At 45.3% G+C, this 25,755-nt stretch overlaps 2 protein-coding genes across 4 annotated transcripts in view; both read left to right on the forward strand.

Annotated features, from left to right (window-relative positions):
- The window catches only part of LOC143767416 (zinc finger protein 253-like), a 29,778-nt gene extending 8,249 nt beyond the window's left edge, over positions 1-21,529 (forward strand). The window contains exons 2-7 of the mRNA XM_077255750.1: positions 15,209-15,303; positions 15,618-15,764; positions 15,894-16,279; positions 16,362-16,420; positions 19,436-19,526; positions 21,228-21,529. Of these exons, the coding sequence (XP_077111865.1) occupies positions 16,147-16,279; positions 16,362-16,420; positions 19,436-19,526; positions 21,228-21,325 (381 nt within the window). The 5' untranslated portion in view covers positions 15,209-15,303; positions 15,618-15,764; positions 15,894-16,146 and the 3' untranslated portion in view covers positions 21,326-21,529. The remainder of the gene's footprint in view (positions 1-15,208; positions 15,304-15,617; positions 15,765-15,893; positions 16,280-16,361; positions 16,421-19,435; positions 19,527-21,227) is intronic.
- Positions 1-25,755, forward strand: part of LOC143767341 (uncharacterized) — an 855,449-nt gene that overhangs the window by 760,895 nt on the left and 68,799 nt on the right. The window lies entirely within an intron of this gene.

Consider the following 25,755-nt stretch of genomic DNA (forward strand, 5'->3'; position numbering starts at 1 on the left):
CGCATGCAGGAGAAGCCGCGGCCAGACCAGGAAGCAGCGATAAGTATTTTCTCACCAGCGGGGGGGGCGCACAGGGGGTGGGGGGCGCACATGGGGTGGGGGGGCGCACAGGGGGTGGGGGGGCGGCGTACACATGGATCTTTATTTTAAACATTCAAAATCATTCGCTGACACCAAAAAAGTCACAGCAGGGGCTCAATTGTTTTTACGATTTCAGAAAAGATAACGTTGGTTACACACAAAAAAAAAATTTATCTATACTGAAATCGTTGTCTGATGGTACATTGTAAACTTGACATATTGAGCAATGCTGTTTGTATTTGTAACATCAGAGTACAATGAGCGACAGCCCTATAAACAATGAAAAAAAAATTTGGATAAATATTGTCAGACATTGCACATCAGGTGTTACAAAGACAAGATTTGTGTATACGGCGCAAGGTGTGATTTGGTGCAAACTTTGAGACAATAAAAACAATGGGTTTTTTTTAAAAAAAAGGAACATTTATTTAGGGTACACAAAAAAAAAAGGGAAATGTTATTAGGGGGTACCCACATCGGCAACTAAAGGGGATTGATATCCCACTCTTTTTGGGGGTGTTGAGGAGACCGAGGCGGAGGACGAGGGGGAGGAAGCAGCATAGTCTATGACACTAGACGGGATGCCATCAATCCAGCCAGTTGATGTTGGCGACACTAACTCAGCAGGAGATGAGGGAGGAGGAGGGACGACCAGTGTCCTTGGCTGGCTACTCCGGCTCCGGGTAGACCCAGGCTGGGTACTGGGTGTACTCTGTGTAGACCCAGCCTTGGTACTTGTTGTGCTCCGGGTAGACCCGGAGTTTTTTCTTGTGCTACTTTTTGGAGCAGCCATAGCCAAGGTTGGAGTGCTTGTAGTCGTCGTCATCTTCTTCTTCTTTTTCCTCCTCTCTCCCTCTGGGTGTGGGTCGGCTTCCCGTCTGTGTCCCCTTGAAGGCCTGTCATGCTCAGAACTTTCGGGGTCTGTTCTGTGGTGGCGGTGGCGGTGGCGGTGGCCCTCGGCACGCGGAGCTCTGTGGTGGTGCTCTGCAGCAGGAGTCGGAGTCATGGCAGCCAGCGATGGTACTGCGGGCATAGTTGTCGCTGACTGCATGACCCGAGCCTGCTGCAGAGCACTGACATATACATTGTTGCAGCCCTGCATGACCGAAATCTGGAGTTCCGGCGTAAGATGTTCAGCCATGCCCTTGTAAATGGCGTTAAAAAAATGTTTGGCCGGCTTCTGGAGCTCCCTTTCGATGATTTCAAGACGACGTTCGAGATTGGACATTTTATCGCACATCGCCTTGAAACCATTCTGAAAAACGGTGCTCAGATGTAAAAATTCGGGCATGACCTCCCTGTCCGAGGCCCGTTGACGCTGTCGGGAAGACCTAAAGGAAGGAGCGACAGAGGCCTCGGCCAGGGGAACATCTGATGGACCGGCTGCCGGTTCGCCAGATTGGGGTGGTGCAGACCTGCTCTTGCTGTGGGATGGCTGCGACTGTTCAGATGGCGCTTCACAAAGTACCGCTCCAGAGGGTCGGACAGTCTCGCGGGTGCTGCTGTGTGTTCTGTGAAAACATAAGGAAACCTTTAGTATACTAAATATCACATTTAACATGCGTCATTAATTAACTTTACCGCCAGATATCCATTGCTGCCATTAATATTAACCTATTTTTAATATTGACACTGCATATGCACCATCAATATTAAAAAAAAAAATGTATTTATTAAATTCACAATAGTCACCCATGGTTGTGGTTTGCAACGCCACACAATTATGCTTCAGTTGGAACTGCCATGACGTCACGGTCCTGTGACCGCGACGTCATCACAGGTCCTGCGAGCTGAGTAACCATGGGAACATAACCTGCTTTGCAGTGGAATGTATGCCGTATCGATTATATTTTACTTGTTTGTGTCTAAAAAAATCGCGGATACACCTGGATAGCCACTATACTACTCCACTATTAAATATTGGCTGGGCATGTCCAATCTACTGTGTTCTGTATACTTCGGATTTCAGTGAAATGGCTAGTAAGTCAAGGTCAACATTTTAGTAATCCCAGAAGGGAGGCGCTGCTGTGTCAAGTGTGAGAAGACCATAAATGAATAAAAAATTCAAGGTCAACGAGGCGTGAAAAGTAAAAACACAATACTTTATTCACTTCAATCAGAAGCCGAGGATGAAACATCAGCACAATACAATAAAAACACTATGTACGCGTTTCAGGTCTGATGTTCCCTGTCACCTAAAACGCGTAGATAGTGTCTATTGTATTGTGCTGATGTTTCATCCTCTGCTTATGATTGAAGAGGATAAAATTATGTATTTTTTACTTTTCACGCCTCGGTGAGCTTGTCTTTTTTTCTTCCCTTCTATACTTGGTACAAACATTTTAGTAATCCCAGAAGGGAGGCGCTGCTGTGTCAAGTGTGAGAAGACCATAAATGAATAAAAAATTCAAGGTCAACGAGGCGTGAAAAGTAAAAACACAATACTTTATTCACTTCAATCAGAAGCCGAGGATGAAACATCAGCACAATACAATAAAAACACTATGTACGCGTTTCAGGTCTGATGTTCCCTGTCACCTAAAACGCGTAGATAGTGTCTATTGTATTGTGCTGATGTTTCATCCTCTGCTTATGATTGAAGAGGATAAAATTATGTATTTTTTACTTTTCACGCCTCGGTGAGCTTGTCTTTTTTTCTTCCCTTCTATACTTGGTACAAACATTTTAGTAATCCCAGAAGGGAGGCGCTGCTGTGTCAAGTGTGAGAAGACCATAAATGAATAAAAAATTCAAGGTCAACGAGGCGTGAAAAGTAAAAACACAATACTTTATTCACTTCAATCAGAAGCCGAGGATGAAACATCAGCACAATACAATAAAAACACTATGTACGCGTTTCAGGTCTGATGTTCCCTGTCACCTAAAACGCGTAGATAGTGTCTATTGTATTGTGCTGATGTTTCATCCTCTGCTTATGATTGAAGAGGATAAAATTATGTATTTTTTACTTTTCACGCCTCGGTGAGCTTGTCTTTTTTTCTTCCCTTCTATACTTGGTACTTGCCAAAATAAATGGCTGGGCAATAAACTACGTGGCTGGAAGGTAGTATGTGAATAGGAATGTTATAAAAACTAGGTGTGTGCATAGGTACTATACTTACGCTCTGCTTACAAGGACCGGTCGCAAGAACTGCAGTATACGGTTGTACTTGTACACCGAGGTCCTTGAAGCGGCAGCACCACTACGACTCTGTCCCTCCTTTTTCAGGCCCCTCTTGAAACGGTCCTTCATGGAGCGCCATCTGGTCTTCAATTGTTTAACTGTGTATAAATTTAAAAAAAAAAAAAAAGTTTTAGATAATATTTTGAAAACGATTACGCAACCGTGTGCAATCCCAATAGAAGACATCACAGACGGTTGTGTAATCCTGGCATGATGGGTCACAGCAGCATTTTGTAAATACTTACGGAAACTATCTTTGGCCTTGGGTGAAGCGCTGTCGAAGCCATCCCACAGCAATAGTGCCACCTCTATCCACAGACGGCGCAATATGCCCTGGTCCGCGTGCCGGGGGTCACGGCTGTCCCACAACGGGCCCCGTTCTTCAATGGATGCCACCATCAGGTCAATATCCAGTGGTTCATCCAGGGACCGTTGTGAAACCTAGAAAAAATGGTAAATATTAATGTTTGAAAGATCTAAAAATTGTCCCTACCTCCTCCACCGCCACCTACTACACAGAACACCACAACCTCCCACCACCCCCCATACCTGCCAAAAAAAAAAAGTTAAACAAAAAAAATTAATAGGTTTGAAAAAAATTCTTACTCTCCGTGATGCAACCACAGCTTGGCCCCGTGGTCCCTGCTCCTGCTCCCTCTCTTCCTCCTGGTTCTCCTCCTCACTTGAAGAAGCCTGCAAAATAGTTTACCAAAAAGTTGAGTGACCCATCTACAAATGACAGCGAATAGTAAGCAATAGTAGATCATGTACTCACCGCTCTCCTCAGCGGTGGGGTGTTGCTCGACTCGCTGCCGCTGGCCATGACTAATGCAATTCTGAAATAAAGAACAAAATAACATTGATACTATGCTCCTATGCACAATCCAGCAATAAATAAATAATAAAAAAAAAAAGTCATTTAAACCACAAAGAACATTGCACTCCAACTGAACTAACGCTGAGCAAACAACACTGCCACATTGATTAAATTAAAGAAACAATGGCAGAGACAACCCAATGCCAGAGTACAAAAGCCTAAAGATAAGAAGACTAATCTACAACAGACCCAATGTAGTAATCCCAAGTTTTTTTTTTTTTTTTTAAAGTACAGTATGCACGGAGCAACACAAAAAAAACAATATTTTTCTGAAAGTTAAAATTTAACAACCCCGAAAAATTAAGGGCAGAAACATTAATAACAAAACAAACTTTACAATAAAACCGACAGGGCCGGAGACAATAAAAGGGCCAATACACGCCATACCTCACAACCATAAACATACAACGATGTCTTTACACAACCACAGTGCTGAACATAATACACAACTTGCAATAAAAAATTAATAAATGTAATAAAAGGGCTCAGAATCATTCTATACTACCATACTTTACAATAAAACCGACAGGGCCGGAGACTATTAAACGCCATCATATAACGCAAGAATAAAACATCACAACTTAATACAAAAAACACCACCAAACCAATAAATGGAAACGAAAAATCTACCCTGGAAAGAACAATAATCAAGGCCGCAGACCATGAAACGCCATCGTATACAACGCCATACATCAGAACCAGACCAAAAATACCACAATATCCTAACCACAGTGCAGAATATAAAACACAACTTGCAAAAAATTTTTTAAAAAACATGGAGAAAATGCACAGAATCATTCTATACTTACATCTCTGGACAGCGGATGAATAGAAGTCGTCTTCTGGAGATGTGCCTGTGGTGTCTTGCCTCAAGATGCTGCAGCAGAAGTGACAAACAATCCAAAATTTTCTTTATATATGGGGGATGTTTTTCTCACTGTTTGCACCGTCTAGACATTGTCTAGACACTTTTTTGTTTCATTTTAGCTAACGACGCATGCGTCGCACAACGCACGCACGACGCACACCCGCGACGCAAGTGCGTCGTCAATAGGTTTCAATGGGAAATTGTAACGCATTGACGACGCACGAGCGACGCAAGTGCGACGCGCGCGTTTTTTGAACGCAAGAAAAATGCTACATGTAGCGTCTTCGACGCCACCCAGGTGCGGTGAAACGACGCATGCGTCGTGCGTTTTACCGAAAACGCACAACAACGCAACGCATGCGTCCCCAATGAAAAAGATAGGGGCGCATGACGCATGCGTTGTCGTGCGTCGACGACGCTGCGTCGCATGACGCTAATGTGAACGTAGCCTTACCTCTCAACTATTTCATCCCTGTTTATAAGGATTAGATCCAAGGTAGCAGATCCCTTTGTTTTCTCCCCTACCTTTTGGAAGATAATATTGTCAGCAAGAGAGGATAAGAATGTGACCTGTTAGTTTTGCCTGACAGAGATTCCCAACAAATGTCTGCATAGTTGAAATCTCCCATGACAACTACCGTATTTTTCGGACTATAAGACGCACTTTTTTTCCTCCAAATTTGGGAGGAAAGTGTGTTGTGAACTCTATTTTTAGGCTCCCTCTAGTGGTCACAAGCGGTACTGTGTAGTGTTGTCTTTCTGCAGGTTGGCTGCATCAGCTGGTTCGTTATCCTTGGTTGGTTTCCTATTTAGCTCACCTGGATACTCAGTTCCTTGCCTGCTCTCAATGTATTCAGTGCTCTTCAGATTCCTTGTGATTACCTTGCTCCCAGCCTCTCAAGACAAGCTAAGTTTTTGTCCGTTCATTTTTTGATTATCAGCATTCATCATGTTTCTTGTGCAGCTTGCTAAGATGTGATCTCCTCGCTTGCTGGTTGCTCTAGGGGACTGAGTTTCTCCCCCCACACCGTTAGTTGGTGCGGGGGTTCTTGAAATCTCAGTGTGGATATTTTGTAAGGGTTTTTTACTGACTGCACAGACCCCTTTACTATTTTCTGCTATCTAGTATTAGTGGGCCTCATTTGCTGAATCTGTTTTCACCCCTGTGTATGTGCCTTCCTCTTACCTCACCGTTATTATCTGTTGGGGGCTTCTATATCTTTGGGGATTATTTCTCTGGAGGCAAGAGAGGTCTTTCTTTCTCTCTAGGGGTAGTTAGTTCCTCAGGCTGGCTCGAGACGTCTAGGATTTTTAGACACGTTCACCAGCTACTTCTAGTGTGTTTGGATAGGTTCAGATTTGCGGTCAGTCCAGTTTGCCACCTCCCTAGAGCTTGTCCTATGTTTGTTACTTAGCTGGAGTATTCGTGATCCTCAACCACTAAGGATCATAACAGTATAGCAGGCCAAAAAAGGTTTTGATGCATCGCAGAAGTGGGATAAAAAGAAGACCTGAGTACATTTTTTTTTTTTTTTTTCCTCCCGCTTTTCCTTTGCTGCAGTCTGTTTAGCTTCTTTCATCCCCTTGAACTCTGGGTGGTTTTGAGCTCAGCTGCAGACATGAATGTTCAGACTCTGACTTCTAGTGTGGATCATCTTACTGCACGGGTGCAAAGTATTCAGGATTTTGTTATTCATAGCCCTATGTCAGAACCAAAGATACCCATTCCTGAGTTGTTTTCTGGAGATAGATCTAGGTTTCAGAATTTTAAGAATAATTGTAAGTTATTTCTGTCTCTGAGACCTCGTTCCTCTGGTGATTCCGCTCAGCAAGTTAAAATTGTTATCTCCTTGTTGCGTGGCGACTCTCAAGATTGGGCCTTCTCTCTGGCGCCAGGAGATCCTGCATTGCTTACCGTATTTTCCGGCGTATAAGACGACTTTTTAACCCCCGAAAATCTTCTTAAAAGTCGGGGGTCGTCTTATACGCCGGGAATCGACTTGTACGCCGGTGTATATGGTGGGTGGGGAGGGGGAGTGATCCTGATGACGAGGGGGCGTCTCACAGGAAAGTGAGTAATCCCCATTACCTTATCCTAGCGGTGCAGCGTGGGGGTGTCAGTGCTGGGAGCGGCGGCGGCTGCTGTGTTCTGGTGCGGCGGCTCCTCTTCTGTGTGGGGCCTCTGTGCTGTGAGGTGGCGGCGGCAGCGGCGTATCTTTATCCAGTTGGGGCTCCTCCGGCATCTCCTTAGCCCTGGAGGCCCCGCCGCAACTCCATCGGTGCAATGTGGTGGCCTCCGGGAAAATGGCCGCTGCTCAGATTCAGATCTCGTGTCCCGAGATTTCGGGACGAGATCTGAATCTGAGCAGCGGCCATTTTCCCGGAGGCCACCGCATCGCACCTATTGAGCTGCCTCCGGGAAAATGGCCGCTGCATTGCACCGATGGAGTTGCGGCGGGGCCTCCAGGGCTAAGGAGATGCCGGAGGAGTCCCAACTGGATAAAGATATGCCGCCGCCACCGCCACCGCACAGCACAGAGGCCCCACACAGAAGAGGAGCCGCCGCACCAGAGCACAGCAGCCGCCGCACCAGAGCACAGCAGCCGCCGCCACTCCCAGCACTGAGACCCCCACGCTGCACCGCTACGATAAGGTAATGGGGGATACTCACTTTCCTGTGAGACGCCCCCTCATCATCAGGATCACTCCCCCCCCCCCCCCCAAAAGGCACATATTCACCGGCCCTATAAGACGACATAGGGTGTATAAGAAGACCCCCGACTTTTAAGAAGATTTTATATTTTAACTGGTAAAGTTGGGGGGTCGTCTTATACGCCCAGTCGTCTTATACGCCGGAAAATACGGTAATGTAGATGCATTTTTTCTGGCTCTTGGACTGCTTTATGAGGAGCCTAATCTTGAGAATCAGGCAGAAAAAGCGTTGCTGGCTATCTCTCAAGGACAGGATGAAGCAGAGGTGTATTGTCAAAAATTTCGGAAATGGTCGGTGCTTACTCAATGGAATGAGTGTGCCCTGGCTGCAAATTTCAGAGAAGGTCTTTCTGAGGCTGTTAAGAATGTTATGGTGGGGTTTCCCACCCCTACAAGTCTGAGTGATTCTATGGCTTTAGCCATTCAGGTTGATCGGCATTTGCGGGAGCGCAAATCTGCTCATCCTTTGGCGGTATTTTCTGAACAGAGATCTGAGTCTATGCAATGTGACCGAACTCTGACCAGAATTGAGCGACAAAGTCATAGACGTCAAAATGGGTTGTGCTTTTACTGTGGTGATTCTACTCATGTTATCTCAGCATGCTCTAAACGTTTAAAAAAAATCGCTAAACCTGTCACCATAGGTACGATACAGCCTAAATTTATTTTGTCTGTTACTTTGATTTGTTCTTTGTCGTCCTACCCGGTTATGGCTTTTGTGGATTCGGGTTCTGCCCTGAATCTGATGGATTTGTCGTTTGCCAGGCGCTGTGGTTTTGTCCTGGAGCCTTTGGAATTTCCTATTCCTCTGAGGGGAATTGATGCTACGCCATTGGCTGAGAATAAGCCTCAGTATTGGACGCAAATGACCATGTGTATGACTCCCGTACATCAGGAGGTGATTCGCTTTCTTGTTTTGCATAATTTGCATGATGTTGTCGTTTTGGGTCTGCCATGGCTGCAGACTCATAATCCAGTTTTAGATTGGAAAGCTATGTCTGTGTCAAGTTGGGGTTGTCAGGGAAGTCATGGCGATACTCCGTTGGTGTCTATTGCTTCTTCCACTCCTTTTGAGGTCCCTGAGTTTTTGTCTGACTACCAGGATGTATTTGATGAGCCCAGGTCCAGTGCCCTGCCCCCTCATAGGGATTGTGACTGTGCTATAAATTTAATTCCTGGTAGTAAATTCCCTAAGGGACGACTTTTTAATTTGTCTATACCAGAGCATGCCGCGATGCGGAGTTATATGAAGGAGTCTTTGGAGAAGGGACATATTCGCCCTTCCTCTTCCCCTCTTGGTGCAGGATTTTTTTTTGTGGCCAAGAAGGACGGTTCTTTGAGACCTTGTATAGATTATCGTCTTCTGAATAAAATCACAGTCAAATTTCAGTATCCTTTGCCACTGTTGTCTGATTTGTTTGCTCGGATTAAGGGGGCCAGTTGGTTCACTAAGATAGATCTCCGTGGTGCGTATAACCTTGTGCGCATTAAGCAGGGAGATGAATGGAAAACAGCATTTAATACGCCCGAAGGCCATTTTGAGTACTTAGTGATGCCTTTTGGACTCTCTAATGCTCCTTCTGTGTTTCAGTCCTTCATGCATGACATCTTCCGAGAATATCTGGATAAATTTATGATTGTTTATCTGGATGACATTTTGGTCTTTTCTGATGATTGGGAGTCCCATGTGAAGCAGGTCAGGATGGTGTTTCAGGTCCTGCGTGCTAATGCTTTATTTGTGAAGGGCTCAAAATGCCTCTTCGGAGTACAGAAGGTCTCCTTTTTGGGTTTTATTTTTTCTCCTTCTACTGTGGAGATGGACCCAGTCAAGGTCCAGGCTATTCATGACTGGACTCAGCCTACGTCTGTTAAGAGTCTTCAGAAGTTCTTGGGTTTTGCTAATTTTTACCGTTGTTTCATCGCTAATTTTTCTAGCGTGGTTAAACCTTTGACGGATTTGACCAAGAAGGGTTCTGATGTGACTAATTGGTCTCCTGCGGCCGTGGAGGCCGTTCGGGAACTGAAGCACCGGTTTTCTTCAGCTCCACTCTTATGTCAACCAGATGTCTCTCTCCCCTTCCAGGTCGAGGTTGATGCTTCTGAGATTGGAGCAGGGGCTGTTTTGTCGCAGAGAAGCTCTGATGGCTCTGTGATGAAGCCATGTGCTTTCTTTTCAAGAAAGTTTTCGCCTGCCGAGCGGAATTATGATGTTGGTAATCGGGAGTTGTTGGCTATGTAGTGGGCATTTGAGGAGTGTCGACATTGGCTCGAAGGAGCTAAACATCGTGTGGTGGTCTTGACTGATCACAAAAACCTGATTTACCTCGAATCTGCCAAGCGCCTGAATCCTAGACAGGCTCGTTGGTCGCTGTTTTTCTCCCGTTTCAACTTCGTGGTCTCATACCTGCCTGGTTCGAAGAACGTGAAGGCTGATGCACTTTCTAGGAGTTTTGTGCCTGACTCTCCGGGAGTTTCTGAGCCGGCTGGTATTCTCAGAGAGGGAGTGATTTTGTCTGCCATTTCCCCAGATTTGCGACGAGTGCTGCAGAAATTTCAGGCGGATAGACCTGACCGTTGTCCACCAGAGAGACTGTTTATCCCGGATAGATGGACCAGCAGAGTTATTTCCGAGGTTCATTCTTTGGTGTTGGCGGGTCATCCTGGGATTTTTGGTACCAGAGATTTGGTGGCTAGGTCCTTCTGGTGGCCTTCCTTGTCGCGGGATGTGCGTTCCTTTGTGCAGTCTTGTGGGATTTGTGCTCGGGCTAAGCCTTGCTGTTCTCGTGCCAGCGGTTTGCTTTTGCCTTTGCCTGTCCCGAAAAGGCCTTGGACGCACATTTCCATGGATTTTATTTCGGATCTTCCAGTATCTCAGAAAATGTCTGTCATCTGGGTGGTGTGTGATCGTTTTTCCTCGGGTCAGGTTGAGTCTTCTGACTGTCCTGGGGTGGATTCTGTGGTGGATAGGTTGCAGCTGATTTGGAACCATGTGGTGGACAATTTGAGGTTGTCACAGGAGAAGGCTCAACGCTTTGCCAACCGCCGCCGCGGTGTGGGTCCCCGACTTCGTGTTGGGGATTTGGTGTGGCTGTCTTATCGGTATGTTCCTATGAAGGTCTCCTCTCCTAAATTCAAGCCTCGCTTCATTGGTCCTTATAAGATCTTGGAAATCCTTAACCCGGTGTCTTTTCGTTTGGATCTCCCAGCATCGTTTGCCATTCATAATGTGTTCCATAGGTCTTTGTTGCGGAGGTATGTGGTACCTGTGGTTCCTTCTGTTGAGCCTCCTGCTCCGGTGCTGGTCGAGGGAGAATTGGAGTACGTGGTGGAGAAGATTTTGGATTCTCGTATCTCTAGATGGAGGCTTCAGTATTTGGTGAAGTGGAAGGGCTATGGTCAGGAGGATAATTCCTGGGTTGTCGCCTCTGATGTTCATGCGGCCGATTTGGTTCGTGCCTTCCACGCGGCTCATCCTGATCGCCCTGGGGGTCTTGATGAGGTTTCGGTGACCCCTCCTCAAGGGGGGGGTACTGTTGTGAACTCTATTTTTAGGCTCCCTCTAGTGGTCACAAGCGGTACTGTGTAGTGTTGTCTTTCTGCAGGTTGGCTGCATCAGCTGGTTCATTATCCTTGGTTGGTTTCCTATTTAGCTCACCTGGATACTCAGTTCCTTGCCTGCTATCAATGTATTCAGTGCTCTTCAGATTCCTTGTGATTACCTTGCTCCCAGCCTCTCAAGACAAGCTAAGTTTTTGTCCGTTCATTTTTTGATTATCAGCATTCATCATGTTTCTTGTCCAGCTTGCTAAGATGTGATCTCCTCGCTTGCTGGTTGCTCTAGGGGACTGAGTTTCTCCCCCCACACCGTTAGTTGGTGCAGGGGGTTCTTGAAATCTCAGTGTGGATATTTTGTACGCACAGACCCCTTTACTATTTTCTGCTATCTAGTATTAGTGGGCCTCATTTGCTGAATCTGTTTTCACCCCTGTGTATGTGCCTTCCTCTTACCTCACCGTTATTATCTGTTGGGGGCTTCTATATCTTTGGGGATTATTTCTCTGGAGGCAAGAGAGGTCTTTCTTTCTCTCTAGGGGTAGTTAGTTCCTCAGGCTGGCTCGAGACGTCTAGGATTTTTAGACACGTTCACCGGCTACTTCTAGTGTGTTTGGATAGGTTCAGATTTGCGGTCAGTCCAGTTTGCCACCTCCCTAGAGCTTGTCCTATGTTTGTTACTTAGCTGGAGTATTCGTGATCCTCAACCACTAAGGATCATAACAAGAGTGGGTGCGTCTTATAGTACGGATATAGCATGTGGGGAGGGGGGCAGCAGTGAGTGGGATCGCACTGTTATCTCACTTCAGGATGTCCCCGCTGCCCAGAATCAGCTGCTGGGGAAAGCACATGGCCCCGCTGATTAAGTGCAGTGAATATTTATTAGCTGCTCCCCGCCCACCGATCAGCTGAGCGGTGAGCCGGGAGCAGCAAATGAATGCTGCACTTAAGCAGGGACACACAGTTTCCCCAGCACTGATTCCGGGGAGAATCTGTGTGTCCGGGGGAGGAGGAGGCAGCAGCAGGGGCCAGGAGATCGCTGCATACCTGCCTGTGCTGGACGAGTGCTGTGCAGGAGGACCTGTGTGATGTCAGGAGTGGGCGGGCTGGAGCATCACATGGCAGCTCAGAGCCCTCCCTCTTCTGACATCATCACAGGTCCTTCAGGCTCCCACCTAGAATCTGCAGCTTCCTCTTATGTCCTGCGCTGTGGAAAGGCAACAACAACAGGGAGGGCTGTGTGTGTGTGCAGCCATGGGATGCTCCAGCTTTTACCTCACCACAGTGTGGCTGGCTGCCACAATTAAGAGGTCAGTCTTTACAAAACACAATAAAGCACTCTGCCACTCCTTTGGTGAACTATAACTCCCAGCACAGCATGTCATAGGATCTGCAGGACATGCTGGGAGTTATAGTTCTCCCATGGGATTTTAAAGCAGCACTCCAGTGTTATTTTGCAGTGCTGGAGTGGTGCTTTCACTATAAGCCCTGTGCACCCATTCTTAGGGCTCATTTCCACATGCGAGGCACACGTCTGTATCTCGCATGTGGAAACCAAGCTGTGGAGCCGGCACTCCAGAGCGGAGCGTGAGGCCGCATAGGAACACATGGAGCTGCACAGCTCCGCTCCAAAGTGCCGGCGCCAGAGCTTGGTTTCCACATGCGAGATACGGACGTGTGCCTCGCATGTGGAAATGAGCCCTTATACTCACCCTCCAGCGTCTTCATATGGTACTTCACAGACACCACACTGGTCCCGCAGCTTCCAACATAATAACATACTATTATATATAATAACACCACATATAATAGTATGTTATTTATGTTATTAAATATTTTACCACATTTTTTTTGCTTCAAATATTTTTTTCCCTATTTTCCACCTCTAAAACCTGGGTGCGCCTTATAGTCCGGTGCGTCTTATAGTCCGAAAAATACGGTATGTAATGTTTTTTGGAGAACTTAGCCATTTGATGCCATTATCTTCAGCTTGCACAGGCGACCTGTAGTAAATGCCTACAATGGTGTCCTTTCCATTGTTCTGTCCTTGTATTGGTACCCAAACAGTTTCCACAGAACTCCCAGTCTCTGAAGCTTCAATCTCTTTGCAGATATATGCTTTTCTAACACACAATGTGACACCTCCTCCTCGTTGATCAAGTCTGTTTCTTGCAAATAAGTTTTATCCTTCTAGCCTTGTATTCCAATCATGTGTATTGTCCCACCAAGTTTCAGTGATTCCAATGACATCATATTTCTTTTCCTGCGTTAGTAGTTCCAATTATCCTTGTTTGTTGCCCATGTTTTGTGCATTCATATAGAAACATTTTAGTTTGTGGCTGGTTTCTCTTTCTCCAATATTTTTATTATTTAGTTTTTTTGTCTTTGTTCTTCCCTTCCACTTCTAATAGCAGAGTTCTCAATAGTATTTGTCAGGTGTATGGCTGTTTCTGGCCTTTTGCTTCCCTTCCCATATTGTTCAAGTTTAAAGCTCTCCTGGTGAGTGTAGCAAGGCGACTTCCAAATACATGTTTTCCTGTCTTCGTAAGGTGTACCCCATTTCTAGCAAGTAGTCCATCATATAGGTAGTTCACTACATGATCCAGAAATCCAAATCCTTGCTGACAGCACCATCAACGTAGCCGGTTCACCTGCAGAATCTTATTCCACCTCCTTGATCCATGGACAGCCACTGGAAGGATGGAAGAGAAGACCACCTGTGCTCCCAATTCTTTCACTTTCTTACCTAAGTTTTGAAAGTCACTGCAGATGGTTTCCAGGTCGTTTCTTGCGGTGTCATTTGTCCCCACATGTATTAGTAACGTTATAATAGATGAATGTGGATAAAATCCGCGCTGCTGTGACAAATAATGGATCCAGATATAGTTGTAAGGTGTTCGGGGTGGTTTATTCAACGCGTTTCGAAGCTCATGGCTTCTTCTTCAGGAAGTTTCCACACAAAGATATGTATACACATGTATTAGTAGGAATTGGTAGTCATCTGTAGGTCTGAAGAGTCCTGATATCCTGTCTCCTTAATGATTTTCAATGTAGCTAACCTCTCTTCTAACCGCTCTTCTAGATTTTGCAACTTTTCCTCCAACTTTTCCTCACCTGAACCTTGCGCCCAATCAGCGCCAGCGCCACTGTCCCCCCTTTGGACGTATAAGTAGTAAAGAGGAAGGGAGCAACCAGCCGCAGCTTTCATTGCCTCTTGATTACTTATACGCCAAGGGGGGACAGTGACACCGGCGCTGATTGGGCGCAAGGTTCAGTTGACGAAACAATCTCACATGAACCCTGGCAATGTGAGTGCCGACAGCACAGGAACGGCGCCGGCACAGATGAGGGTGAGTAGTTTCTTTTATTTAGGCAATCATTCAGACCTTCATAAGTAATGCGGAGAGGGGTATACAGAAAATAAAAAGTGGAATTATATAAAGAAAAAAGTCGGAAGTTGTAGCATAAACTTTATAGCGATTATCATGATTATATACATTACGTTCAGATTCTTTATGTTTAAAGTTATTTTGTTGAACTCTGTGTCCTCTAATTAAGCATGTTACCTTCATTTTCTTGACATAGCATTCTGCTGTGTAATGAATTATATATAAAACGTAATTAGAGGATACTGAGTTCAACAAAATAACTTTAAACATAAAGAATCTGAACATAATGTATATAATCATGATAATTATGCTACAACTTCAACTTTTTTCTTTACATAATTCCACGTTTTATTTTCTGTTAAACCCCCCCCCCCCCCACACACACACACACACACACAGACACACACACACACAGTTCTGATGAAGGTCTGAATGTAAGACCTAAAACGTTAACAACTTCTATGATTTTACGATTGCTTAAATAAAAGAATCTCCATTTACTGCAAACCTAATTGAGTGCCAAGTTTCTTTTTTATTATATACAGGCTGGATACCCTACTGGAGCACCACTTCTCACACCACTTCTAGGAGTGACGTATGCTACTTTAGCATTACCACTGAAAAGGTGTCGGCATGGGAGGTGAGTTTAGATGTTTTATTTTAACAGGGGCTACATTCAAAGTGAGAGGAGGTTGTCATAGTAGTGGATAAACCCTTTTAATAAAAATTCAGGTATTTTATATATTTCCTTTAGATTTGTTCTGTGTTTATGTTGCTGGATTGGACACATTATGTGATAAATCTCTGTATGTGACTATAATGGGACTGTGTGCTATACCGGGGGTAGGACGGGGCCATGACTGGATGTAGTGATCATGTGACGCCGGTAACACCTCCGGAGATTTCTTACATGGGATCTTTATGATGTTACATCGTCATCTTCTCCCCATTCAGGTCACCACAATATCTCCTCTCAGTGCAGATCTTCTATATAAGAGAATTCTCCTGAGTGACCCTACAAGGATGGAGAGGGACAGGGACAAGATGGCGGAAAGGATATTACACCTCACCCTAGAGATCCTCTTCCGGCTCACTGGAGAGGTGAGAGATTCTGATGACGTCACATTACATCATTCTTATCTATGGGAATAACAGATGGACAGAACTGGAGAGGTGAGGACTCTGGGAATGTCTGTAGGGAGATTTATTAATGTGTCTCTCCATAACCAGGATTACACAGTAGTGAAGAAGACTTCTAGTGAGTACTGTCAGGCCCCTGTGTCTGAGGGATGGAGAAGACCCCTGAACCCAATCAAGGGGCCTCCACCTCACCCCCTGATACATGAGGACATCAATGACCTGAAGATCCTAGAACTCACCTACAAGATGATTGAGCTGCTGACTTGAGATTTGACACTGCTGGGAATGGGGGACATTATACAGTAACACTATGGAGTGATCGGGGAGATGACGGTATCATTGTATGTTTCAGGTTCCTATAAGAAGTCAGGATATCACTGTCCATTTCTCCATGGAGGAGTGGGAGTATTTAGAAGGACACAAAGATCTGTACAAGGACTTCATGATGGAGGTTCCCCAGCTCCTCACATCACCAGGTAATAGACAGGACTAAATACACATGGCTATAATTATCTGTATGTAAAGAATGAATTCAGTCCCTGTATGTTTTTCCTCCAGTTCTATCAAGTAAGATGACAACACCAGAGAGATGTCCCCGTCCTCTTCAGGATCATGAGGTAGATGGAGAGATATTCAATATGATGTGTTGATGACTGTGAAGGTCTTGTGTTCAGTCTTATTTAATCCACCAGTATTATACACTGAATGTAAAATTTATTACAGACACCTGCCCTTTATCTGATTGGAGCCCTTGTGCAAGTTAAACTAGTGACTGTGGAGTGCAACAAAAAAATAAGTGATCAGTTTTCAATGTAAATCCTCAGTAGAATGGGAAAGTTGAGCTATCTGAGCCACTTAGAACATGGCATGGTCATCGTTAATAGATTTGCCAGAAGAAACTTAAAATCAAAATCTGAAGTAATTGTACATGACTGCGGACTTCTGCAGCCTCATAGTGTAAGCACCACACACGTTGCCATAGAGAGTGGACGGTAACGTGACCCCAAATACATGATTTGCTTGGGAGAATTTCAAGCTGATGGAGTAATGGTGTTGAGAATGCTTTCTGGGCGCATGCTGGGTCCTCTGATTTCTGTGGATATGGAGCGCCCCCACACCGCCGCAGGGCCTAGGGGTACCCGGAGCCGGGCCTCTGAGTCTCAGTCCTGGGGTTGTCACGGTGGCTAGACCCGGTCCGTGGCCCTGTCTGTCAGTGGGGGACGTCCGGTGCAATAAATGATGATGATGGTGCAGTAACGGTGGTGTAGCGGTGCAGTTGTGGGGTGCAGGTCGCGGTAAATAACGAGGACACCAGGTTGCAGTCTCTTTACCTCTTTACTGGAGATCTCTCAGTCCGCAGTCCAGAATACGGTTCACCAGGCTGCGCAAGTCCGGTCGGTCCGATGGCACTTCCAGAGTTCTCCTCACAGGTGGAAATCAGTGCCCTCCCTCTTAGCGCTAGGTGTTGTAGTCCTCCCCTGCTGTGCTCACGGAAAGTACCCCACAACTGTCGTGTCTGTTTCTTAAGTTCCCTCACAACTCGATTCACTGATGTTCTTCTCGTATTCCATCCCTCCCTGTTATTCAGGTTGGAACGGCACCCGTTTGTCAGGTAGGCCTGGAGTTCTTCCGGGACCCTAGAGACGCCCCTCTCCCGCAATTGCCCCCCAAGACTTCATAGGTGATATGTGGTAGACAGCCCGCCTTAAACTGACTGCCCTGCCGCTGTTTGGAGTATGGCTTGAAGCTGTATGCTATTCCACTCCCTCGGCGTTCCGGCCACCGGTAATGCGCCTCAGTAGGATGTTGCTCCGGTCCTACAGCATGACCCCTACTGGTATTCTCCTTTTTGCTTGATCTCGTTTCTCACTCAGCACAATCTATCTCGCTTCTAGTCCTTTCTTGGGCACCGCCGCTATGCTGAGCAGGCACGGTCCCGTTACGTTCTTTCCAATGCCAAGCCTCTGTCAGGATCCCACCCCTGACAGAGAACCTACTGTCTCTTCCTCCACAACACCCTCTGCCACAAGGTGTTGCTTCGTTCAATCCAGTCAGCTTTCTCCTCTAACTTCCTGCCTGACCCCCAGTTTACCCACTATGGTGGGGAGTGGCCTAATGAATAGAACCCTTAGCTCCCCCCGGAGGCCCAGCTGTGAAACATATTGGTGTCTGTGATACCTGCTCAGAGGAACTCCTTCAGTGCCATCGAACGCACCATGGCTCCCCATAGTGGCGGATCCACAGTACTGCAACGACCAGAACTCTGGGGCGCTGCAGATATATGTTTGGACACTATGACTAACTTAAACATTTTGCCATTCCAAGTTCATCACTTTATGACAGCTGTTTACTATGTGGTAGAAGGACAATGCACCCTGCTACTAGGATCATATAGTCATGGAGTGCTGCCAGGAACATGAAAGCAATTTTTTCTAGCATTCTTAAGGCCCCGTCACACATAGCGACGCTGCAGCGATACAGACAACGATGCTGATCGCTGCAGCGTCGCTGTTTAGTCGCTGTGTGGTCGCTGGAGAGCTGTCACACAGACCGCTCTCCAGCGACCAACGATGCCGAAGTCCCCGGATAACCAGGGTAAACATCGGGTTACTAAGCGCAGGGCCGCGCTTAGTAACCCGATGTTTACCCTGGTTACCAGTGTAAAATGTAAAATAACAAACAGTACATACTCACCTTCGCGTCCCCCGGCGTCCGCTTCCTGCACTGACTGAGCGCCGGCCCTAACAGCAGAGCGGTGACGTCACCGCTGTGCTGTACTTTCACTTTCCGGCCGGCAGTCAGTCAGTGCGGGAAGCAGACGGCAAGGGACCTGACGGGCACCGGAATGTGAGTATGTAGTGTTTGTTTTTTTTTACATTTACGATGGTAACCAGGGTAAACATCGGGTTACTAAGCGCGGCCCTGCGCTTAGTAACCCGATGTTTACCCTGGTTACCAGTGAAGACATCGCTGAATCCGTGTCACACACACCGATTCAGCGATGTCAGCGGGACCTCATCGACCAAAAAAAGGTCCAGGCCATTCCGACACGACCAGCGATCTCACAGCAGGGGCCGGGTCGCTGGTACGTGTCAAACATAGCGAGATCGCTACTGAGGTCGCTGTTGCGTCACAAAACTTGTGACTCAGCAGCGATCTCGCTAGCGATCTCGCTATGTGAGACGGGGCCTTAAGCCTTCACAATCTCCAGATCTTAATCCTATAGAGCATCTCAGGAACAAATTTGAATGGACTGTTAAAAACATCTACCTCCATCTGGAATGTATGACATGACAAATTGTCGAGGTTCTGAAGGTCAGTGAAAGTCCAATATGCTACTAAATGGCTGACTCTGATAATGTGATCATTCATTTTATGTTTATACTTGGAGATGACTGTATACAGCTGATCATAGACATTAGATGTTGTCTGTATCTTCTCTAAATTTTCTGGTTATGGAGACTGCTGGTTAAAATTAGGAGCCAACAGGTTAGATTTATAGAGGAGACCTGCAGCTATGTTCTAACTACTGCTGTCTTTTAACTTTTGTTTATTTATGATCTTTTCAGTTCTTCTAAATCATTTCATGCAACTTCTCCATCTTTCTGTGACCTTTACAATATTTGTTTCAGGGTAAAGATCTGCCCCTTATTAATACCACAGAGACATATGTGAGGGGTGATGAGCGGTGTAAAGAGGAGGTTCCTACAGATAACTGTATAGGTGAGTAGTAACCACTAAATGCCAGAGTTTGGCTAGAAGAGGAAGCACAGAGATTGGCCATGTACCAGGCCAACATTGAATTTTTCCACTCAGAGATAAAATAGTTTTACTGAGGATCTCCTCTCCTCCATAATATTTTTGACTCTTAATTTTGCATCAGGACTAGAACATTCTGAGTTAACAGAGTGACTCTAGTGAAAATGATTTAATATTAATGACCTAAGATGAGACATATGAGCTACCGTATATACTCGAGTATGAGCCGAGATTTTCAGACCATTTTTTGGGGCTGAAAGTGCCCCTCTTGGCTTATACTCGAGTCGTTGTCTCAGGGGTCGGTGGGAGAGGGGGAGCGGCAGCTGTCAAATCATACTTACCTGCTCCCGACGCGTCTCTGCATCTCTGATGGTCTCCGGGCGCCGGAGTATTCAGCGGTCACGTGGTACCGCTCATTAAAGTAATGAATATGGATGCATATTCATTAGTTTAATGAGCTGTACCAGTGACCGCTGACCACCGATACAAGCTGCCGGCGCTCGGAGACCATCTGTCACTGAGAAGCAGGGACCGCGCCAAGAGCATGTGAGTATAACAGGGAAGGGTGAGCATTGCGCGATATTCACCTCTCCCCGTTCCACCTCCGGGCGCCGCTCCTTCTTCCGCGTCCTCTGGTTGTGACTGTTCAGGTCAGAGGGCGCGATGACGTGGTTAGTGTGCGCGCTGCCCTTTGCCTGAACTGTCAGAGAGCCGGAAGACAGAGCGGCACCCGGCGATGGAACGGGGACAGGAGAATATTGCAAGTGCCGGGGGCCTGAGCGACAAGAGGTGAGTATGTGATTTTTTTTTTGTATAAATCAAGTTTATTAAACAAAGCAAAAAATAAGAAAAAAGGTACAATCAAGTAAATCAGCAAAATACTAGATAGCATTTTACAAGTTGGTCAAGTGATACGTTATAACATCACCATAAATCTTGCAATTTAATAATTGGCAAATAATATTGCTGGTTGTATTAATATTGTAAAGTATTAATTATAAAGAACAATAGAGATAGTTGATAACTATTTCTAAATCTCATTATGATTAATCGAGAATCGAAGTATAAATTCAAACTAGATAAGAAGAAGACAAACAAAGAAAGTAAGATAAAATGAAGAAAAGGGGATAGAAAGAGGAGGAAAGGAATGAGTGGAGGTATGGGATAAGTTAGAAAGAAACATGACTGTCATACTATTCCAGCAGCCAGACCGCAGATTGAAAAATGGTTCAGAAATAAACAAGAGCGAGCTACGTAGTACATCAGGTTCTAGAAATCCAAAGGTCTAGTTCAGGAGTTTCCCTAAAAGCAATCCATGGAGCCCATGTACTGAAAGTTTTATCTACACTGCCAGAGGACTGGTTTATCAATTGCTCCATTCTGTAAATATCATTGAGTTCTGCCACAAACTCCGCACGTGAAGGAAATTTTTCTTGTTTCCAAAATCGTGGAATTAAGTTCCTAACTGCAGTAAGGAAGTGTCTGAGGATGCTCCTCTTAAACCTGGAAGTCGACAGATCACATAGGGACAATAACGCTAAGTTTGCTGAAGGTTGGATCTGTGTGATAGATATCCTATTATGAAGTTCAAAGACAGCTAACCACAAATCATTTATGGGGGGGCAATCCCACCAAATATGTACATAAGAGCCTATCTCTTTTAAGCATCTCCAACATGTGTCAGGAGTCGTGGGGAACACCGCGTGCACCGTGGAGGGACATCTATACCATCTCGTCAGAATCTTATAGCTAATCTCCTGTGACACCGCGCATAACGACGATCTGAACGTGAAGATAACTTTTGCCCTGTCTTCAAGTGATAAGGGCCCTCCCAGATCGCTCTCCCATTTTGAGAAGAACGTTGGCGAACCCTGCAGCGGAGTCCTCCCTCCCTGAAAGGTTTTATATAGCAGTGAGACAGTGTGTTCCGGAGGGTTTGTTGATGTGCAAAGCATCTCAAAAGGAGTTAACGGCCTGACGATATTGGTTTGTTTTGAAATCGTATAAATAAAACTTTTTAATTGTTTATAGAAAAATCAATCGGCAAAAGGTGTTTCCTCCCCTGGAAATAGTTCCTGGAGGGACTTCATCCCTGTTTCTTTGAAATAATCATGAATAATGGGTTTGGAATCTTTTGTTTAGATACATCTCTCTGTTTAGCCCCGCAGGAAAGGCAGGGTTATTATAGATTGGGATCAGAGGACACGGGTGGGTTGTGATCTGAAGGTCCTTGCTTCTGTTTTTGATAAGAAGCAGTATGTTTCGTGTGAGGAAGGGTATGTAGACACCTGGCCCCATCCCCTTACCCACGGACCTAAGAACAACTTGAGAATCGCAACCATTAAGATCATTTTCTAGATTGACCCATTTTTTTGCTATTTTTACTGTGGTAGAGGTCCAGGATACATGTTCATATTGATGCATAGCTATAGATCGCAAGATCCGGAAGACCCAGACCACCTGTCAACTTAGGTCTGCTTAAAAATGTATATGAGATGCGCGCCCGGCTATGAGACCAAATAAATCGAGTGATTATTTGTTTGAGGCAAGAAAAGAAGGAAGCCTGTAGGTATAAAGGTATTGCTTGAAAAAAGTATAAGAGGCGTGGCAGGAGGTCCATTTTAACTGCGTTAATCCTGCCTAACCAAGATAACTGGAGCCTATGCCATTTTTCCAAATCTGAGTTGGCTTTTTGCAGGGCTGGTGTAAAGTTAGCCTCAAATAATTGGGATGTTTTACCTGTAATTTTAATACCCAAATAGGTAAGGAAGTCAAAACGCCATTTGAATGGAAAGGTCGTCCTTAATTGGTCAACTAAGGGGAGTTGTAATGAAATGTTTAAGATTTCAGATTTGTGAGAGTTTATTTTGAAATTACTTAGGAGGCTGAATTTGTGTAGTTCCGAAATAATGTTTGGTAAGCTCGTAAGTGGGGATGTGATATATAAAAGAATATCATCAGCAAAAAGCGCCAGCTTATGTTCTTCAAATCGTAATTTTATTCCTTTAATTGAAGGGTTATTTCTTAATGCATTAGCCAAATGTTCCATTGTTAGTATATACAAGAGGGGAGAAAGTGGACACCCCTGCCTCGTACCGTTTCTGACCGGGAACACATTTGAGAGTGCGCCATTGACTTTGACTTGGGCATTGGGAGAGGTATACAGAGCGGAAATCCTATGCAACATTTTCACTTTTAAGCCAATTTCCTCTAGGGTCTGAAAAATAAATTCCCAGTGAACCCGGTCGAAAGCTTTCTCAGCATCAATTGACATGATGCACAGGGGGTCCCCCTCCCTGCCCACTCTGTCAAGATTCGGATTTTCGGATTTTGTTGTCTCTCGCCTCCCTCCCCGGAACAAAGCCTACCTGGTCCTGATTTATTAATCTTGGTAAGAGGGGGCATAATCTATTTGCTAACATCTTCGCATATATTTTAATATCTAAGTTTATCAAAGATATCGGGCGGTAATTATTACACGTAGAAAGGTCTTTACCAGGTTTGGGAAGTACCGTGATGTGGACGGTAAGTGCCTGTGTAGGGAAAGAACCCCCAAGGGAGACAAAGTTACAAGCTTTCATGAATATTGGACTTAGCAGTGTGGTGAACGACTTGTAGAAGCCTGCTGAGAACCCATCAGGGCCCGGGCTTTTCCCTTGTTTTAAGGCGCTAATGGTTTCAGAGACCTCTTCCACTGAGAATTCCCTTTCAAGATCAATTAATTCGTCCTCAGGCAGAATGGGCAATTTGTTTTTTTGTAAGTATGATTTAATTTTGTTACGGAGTGATTGTAGTGGTGCATCTTTATAGTGTCCTGCTATATTATATAGAGATTTGTAGTATTCGCTGAAGTTGGAGAGAATATCTCTAGTATTGAAAACTTTTTTCCCTTCTTTGTTTTTTTTGTTCATGCTGAAGATTTGGTTCGTGCCTTCCATTTGGCTCGTCCTGATCGGCCTGGGGGCTCTGGTGAGGGTTCGGTGACCCCTCCTCAAGGGGGGGGTACTGTTGTGAATTCTGCTCTTGGGCTCCCTCCGGTGGTTATAAGTGGTAGCGCTGCTGTCTTTGGATCACAGCAGTCATCAGGTGTGTCCACTTCTGACTGGGCTATTTAGTCTTGCTTGACCCTTTAGTCAGTGCCAGTTGTCCATTGTTCCTGGAGGATTCACATCCTTTCCTGGTCTCTCCTGCTTGCTGTTCATTTCAACAAAGATAAGTTCTGGCTTTGCTTTTTGCAGTCCACATGCTGTGGGCCTTATAGTTCAGTTCATTTCCATATTTTGTTTTGTCCAGCTTGGTCTGTGCAAGGATTTGTTCAGCCATGCTGGTATCTCTGGAGATGCAGATATACCCTCCATATCTTTAGTTAGATGTGGAGATTTTGTATTTTCTGTGGTGGATATTTTCTAGTGTTTTAATACTGACTGCATAGTACTCTGTTCTATCCTTTCTATCTAGCTAGAACGGCCTCCTTTGCTAATTCCTGATTTCAGTCTGCGTTTGTTATTCCCCTCTCCTCTCACAGTCAATATTTGTGGGGGGCTGTCTATCCTTTGGGAATTTTCTCTGAGGCAAGATAGTTTTCCCTTTTCTATCTCTAGGGGTATTTAGTCCTCCGGCTGTGTTGAGATGTCTAGGGAGTGTTAGGTACATCCCACGGCTACTTCTAGTTGCGGTGTTAAGTTCAGGGTCTGCGGTCAGTACAGGTACCACCTTCTCCAGAGTGCTTCTCATGCTGCTCCTAGGCCACCAGATCATAACAGGTACCTCCTCCTGAGCCTCGGCAATCTCAGCCTCAACCTCGGTAGTGAGAGCCGAAACCACAACACCCTTTTGGAGGATGGGTACAGGATCCTCACGAGGTTCTCCCCCCGGAAAACACCTGGACAGAGCATCCTCCTTAGTGTTTTTAGACCCTGGTCTGTAAGTGACAACAAAGTTGAACCGTGTGAAAAACAATGCCCAGCGAGCCTGCCTGGGGGACAGACGCTTGGCAGACTCCAAATACAGCAGATTCTTATGGTCGGTAATAACAGTGACCTGATGTACCGACCCCTCCAAGAAGTGTCGCCATTCCTTAAAGGCCAACTTAATAGCCAACAACTCTCTGTTGCCGATATCGTAGTTACGTTCAGCGGACGACAGTTTTTTGGAGAAATAGGCGCACGGACGCAAACCACTCAAGGATGAGCCTTGAGATAGTACCGCCCCCACACCAACCTCAGACGCATCGACTTCCACGACAAACGGTTTAGATACGTCTGGCTGCACAAGAATGGGGGCTGAAACAAAACTGTTCTTGAGAAATTCAAATGCGCGAACAGCAGCCTCAGGCCAAACGGAGAAATTGGTACCCTTTTTAGTCATGTCAGTTAGCGGTTTAGCAATGATAGAAAAATCCTTGATAAATTTCCTATAGTAGTTAGACAACCCAAGGAACCGCTGAAGTGCTTTCAGGTTATCAGGACGTTCCCAATGCAGCACCACTTGCACCTTAGCGGCGTCCATTTTAAAACCAGAAGCAGACACAATATAACCCAAGAACGGCAACTCTTGAGCAAAAAATACACATTTCTCAAGTTTAGCATACAGCTTATTTTCTCTGAGAAGCTGTAACACCTGCCTGACATGATCTAAATGAGCATCACGGTCGCAAGAATACAGGTCCTTCTCAAAAAATTAGCATATAGTGTTAAATTTCATTATTTACCATAATGTAATGATTACAATTAAACTTTCATATATTATAGATTCATTATCCACCAACTGAAATTTGTCAGGTCTTTTATTGTTTTAATACTGATGATTTTGGCATACAACTCCTGATAACCCAAAAAACCTGTCTCAATAAATTAGCATATTTCACCCGTCCAATCAAATAAAAGTGTTTTTTAATAACAAACAAAAAAGCCATCAAATAATAATGTTCAGTTATGCACTCAATACTTGGTCGGGAATCCTTTGGCAGAAATGACTGCTTCAATGCGACGTGGCATGGAGGCAATCAGCCTGTGACACTGCTGAGATGTTATGGAGGCCCAGGATGCTTCAATAGCGGCCTTAAGCTCATCCAGAGTGTTGGGTCTTGCGTCTCTCAACTTTCTCTTCACAATATCCCACAGATTCTCTATGGGGTTCAGGTCAGGAGAGTTGGCAGGCCAATTGAGCACAGTAATACCATGGTCAGTAAACC

This window comes from Ranitomeya variabilis, chromosome 4, assembly GCF_051348905.1.
Source record: "Ranitomeya variabilis isolate aRanVar5 chromosome 4, aRanVar5.hap1, whole genome shotgun sequence".
Classification (NCBI taxonomy): Eukaryota; Metazoa; Chordata; class Amphibia; order Anura; family Dendrobatidae; genus Ranitomeya; species Ranitomeya variabilis.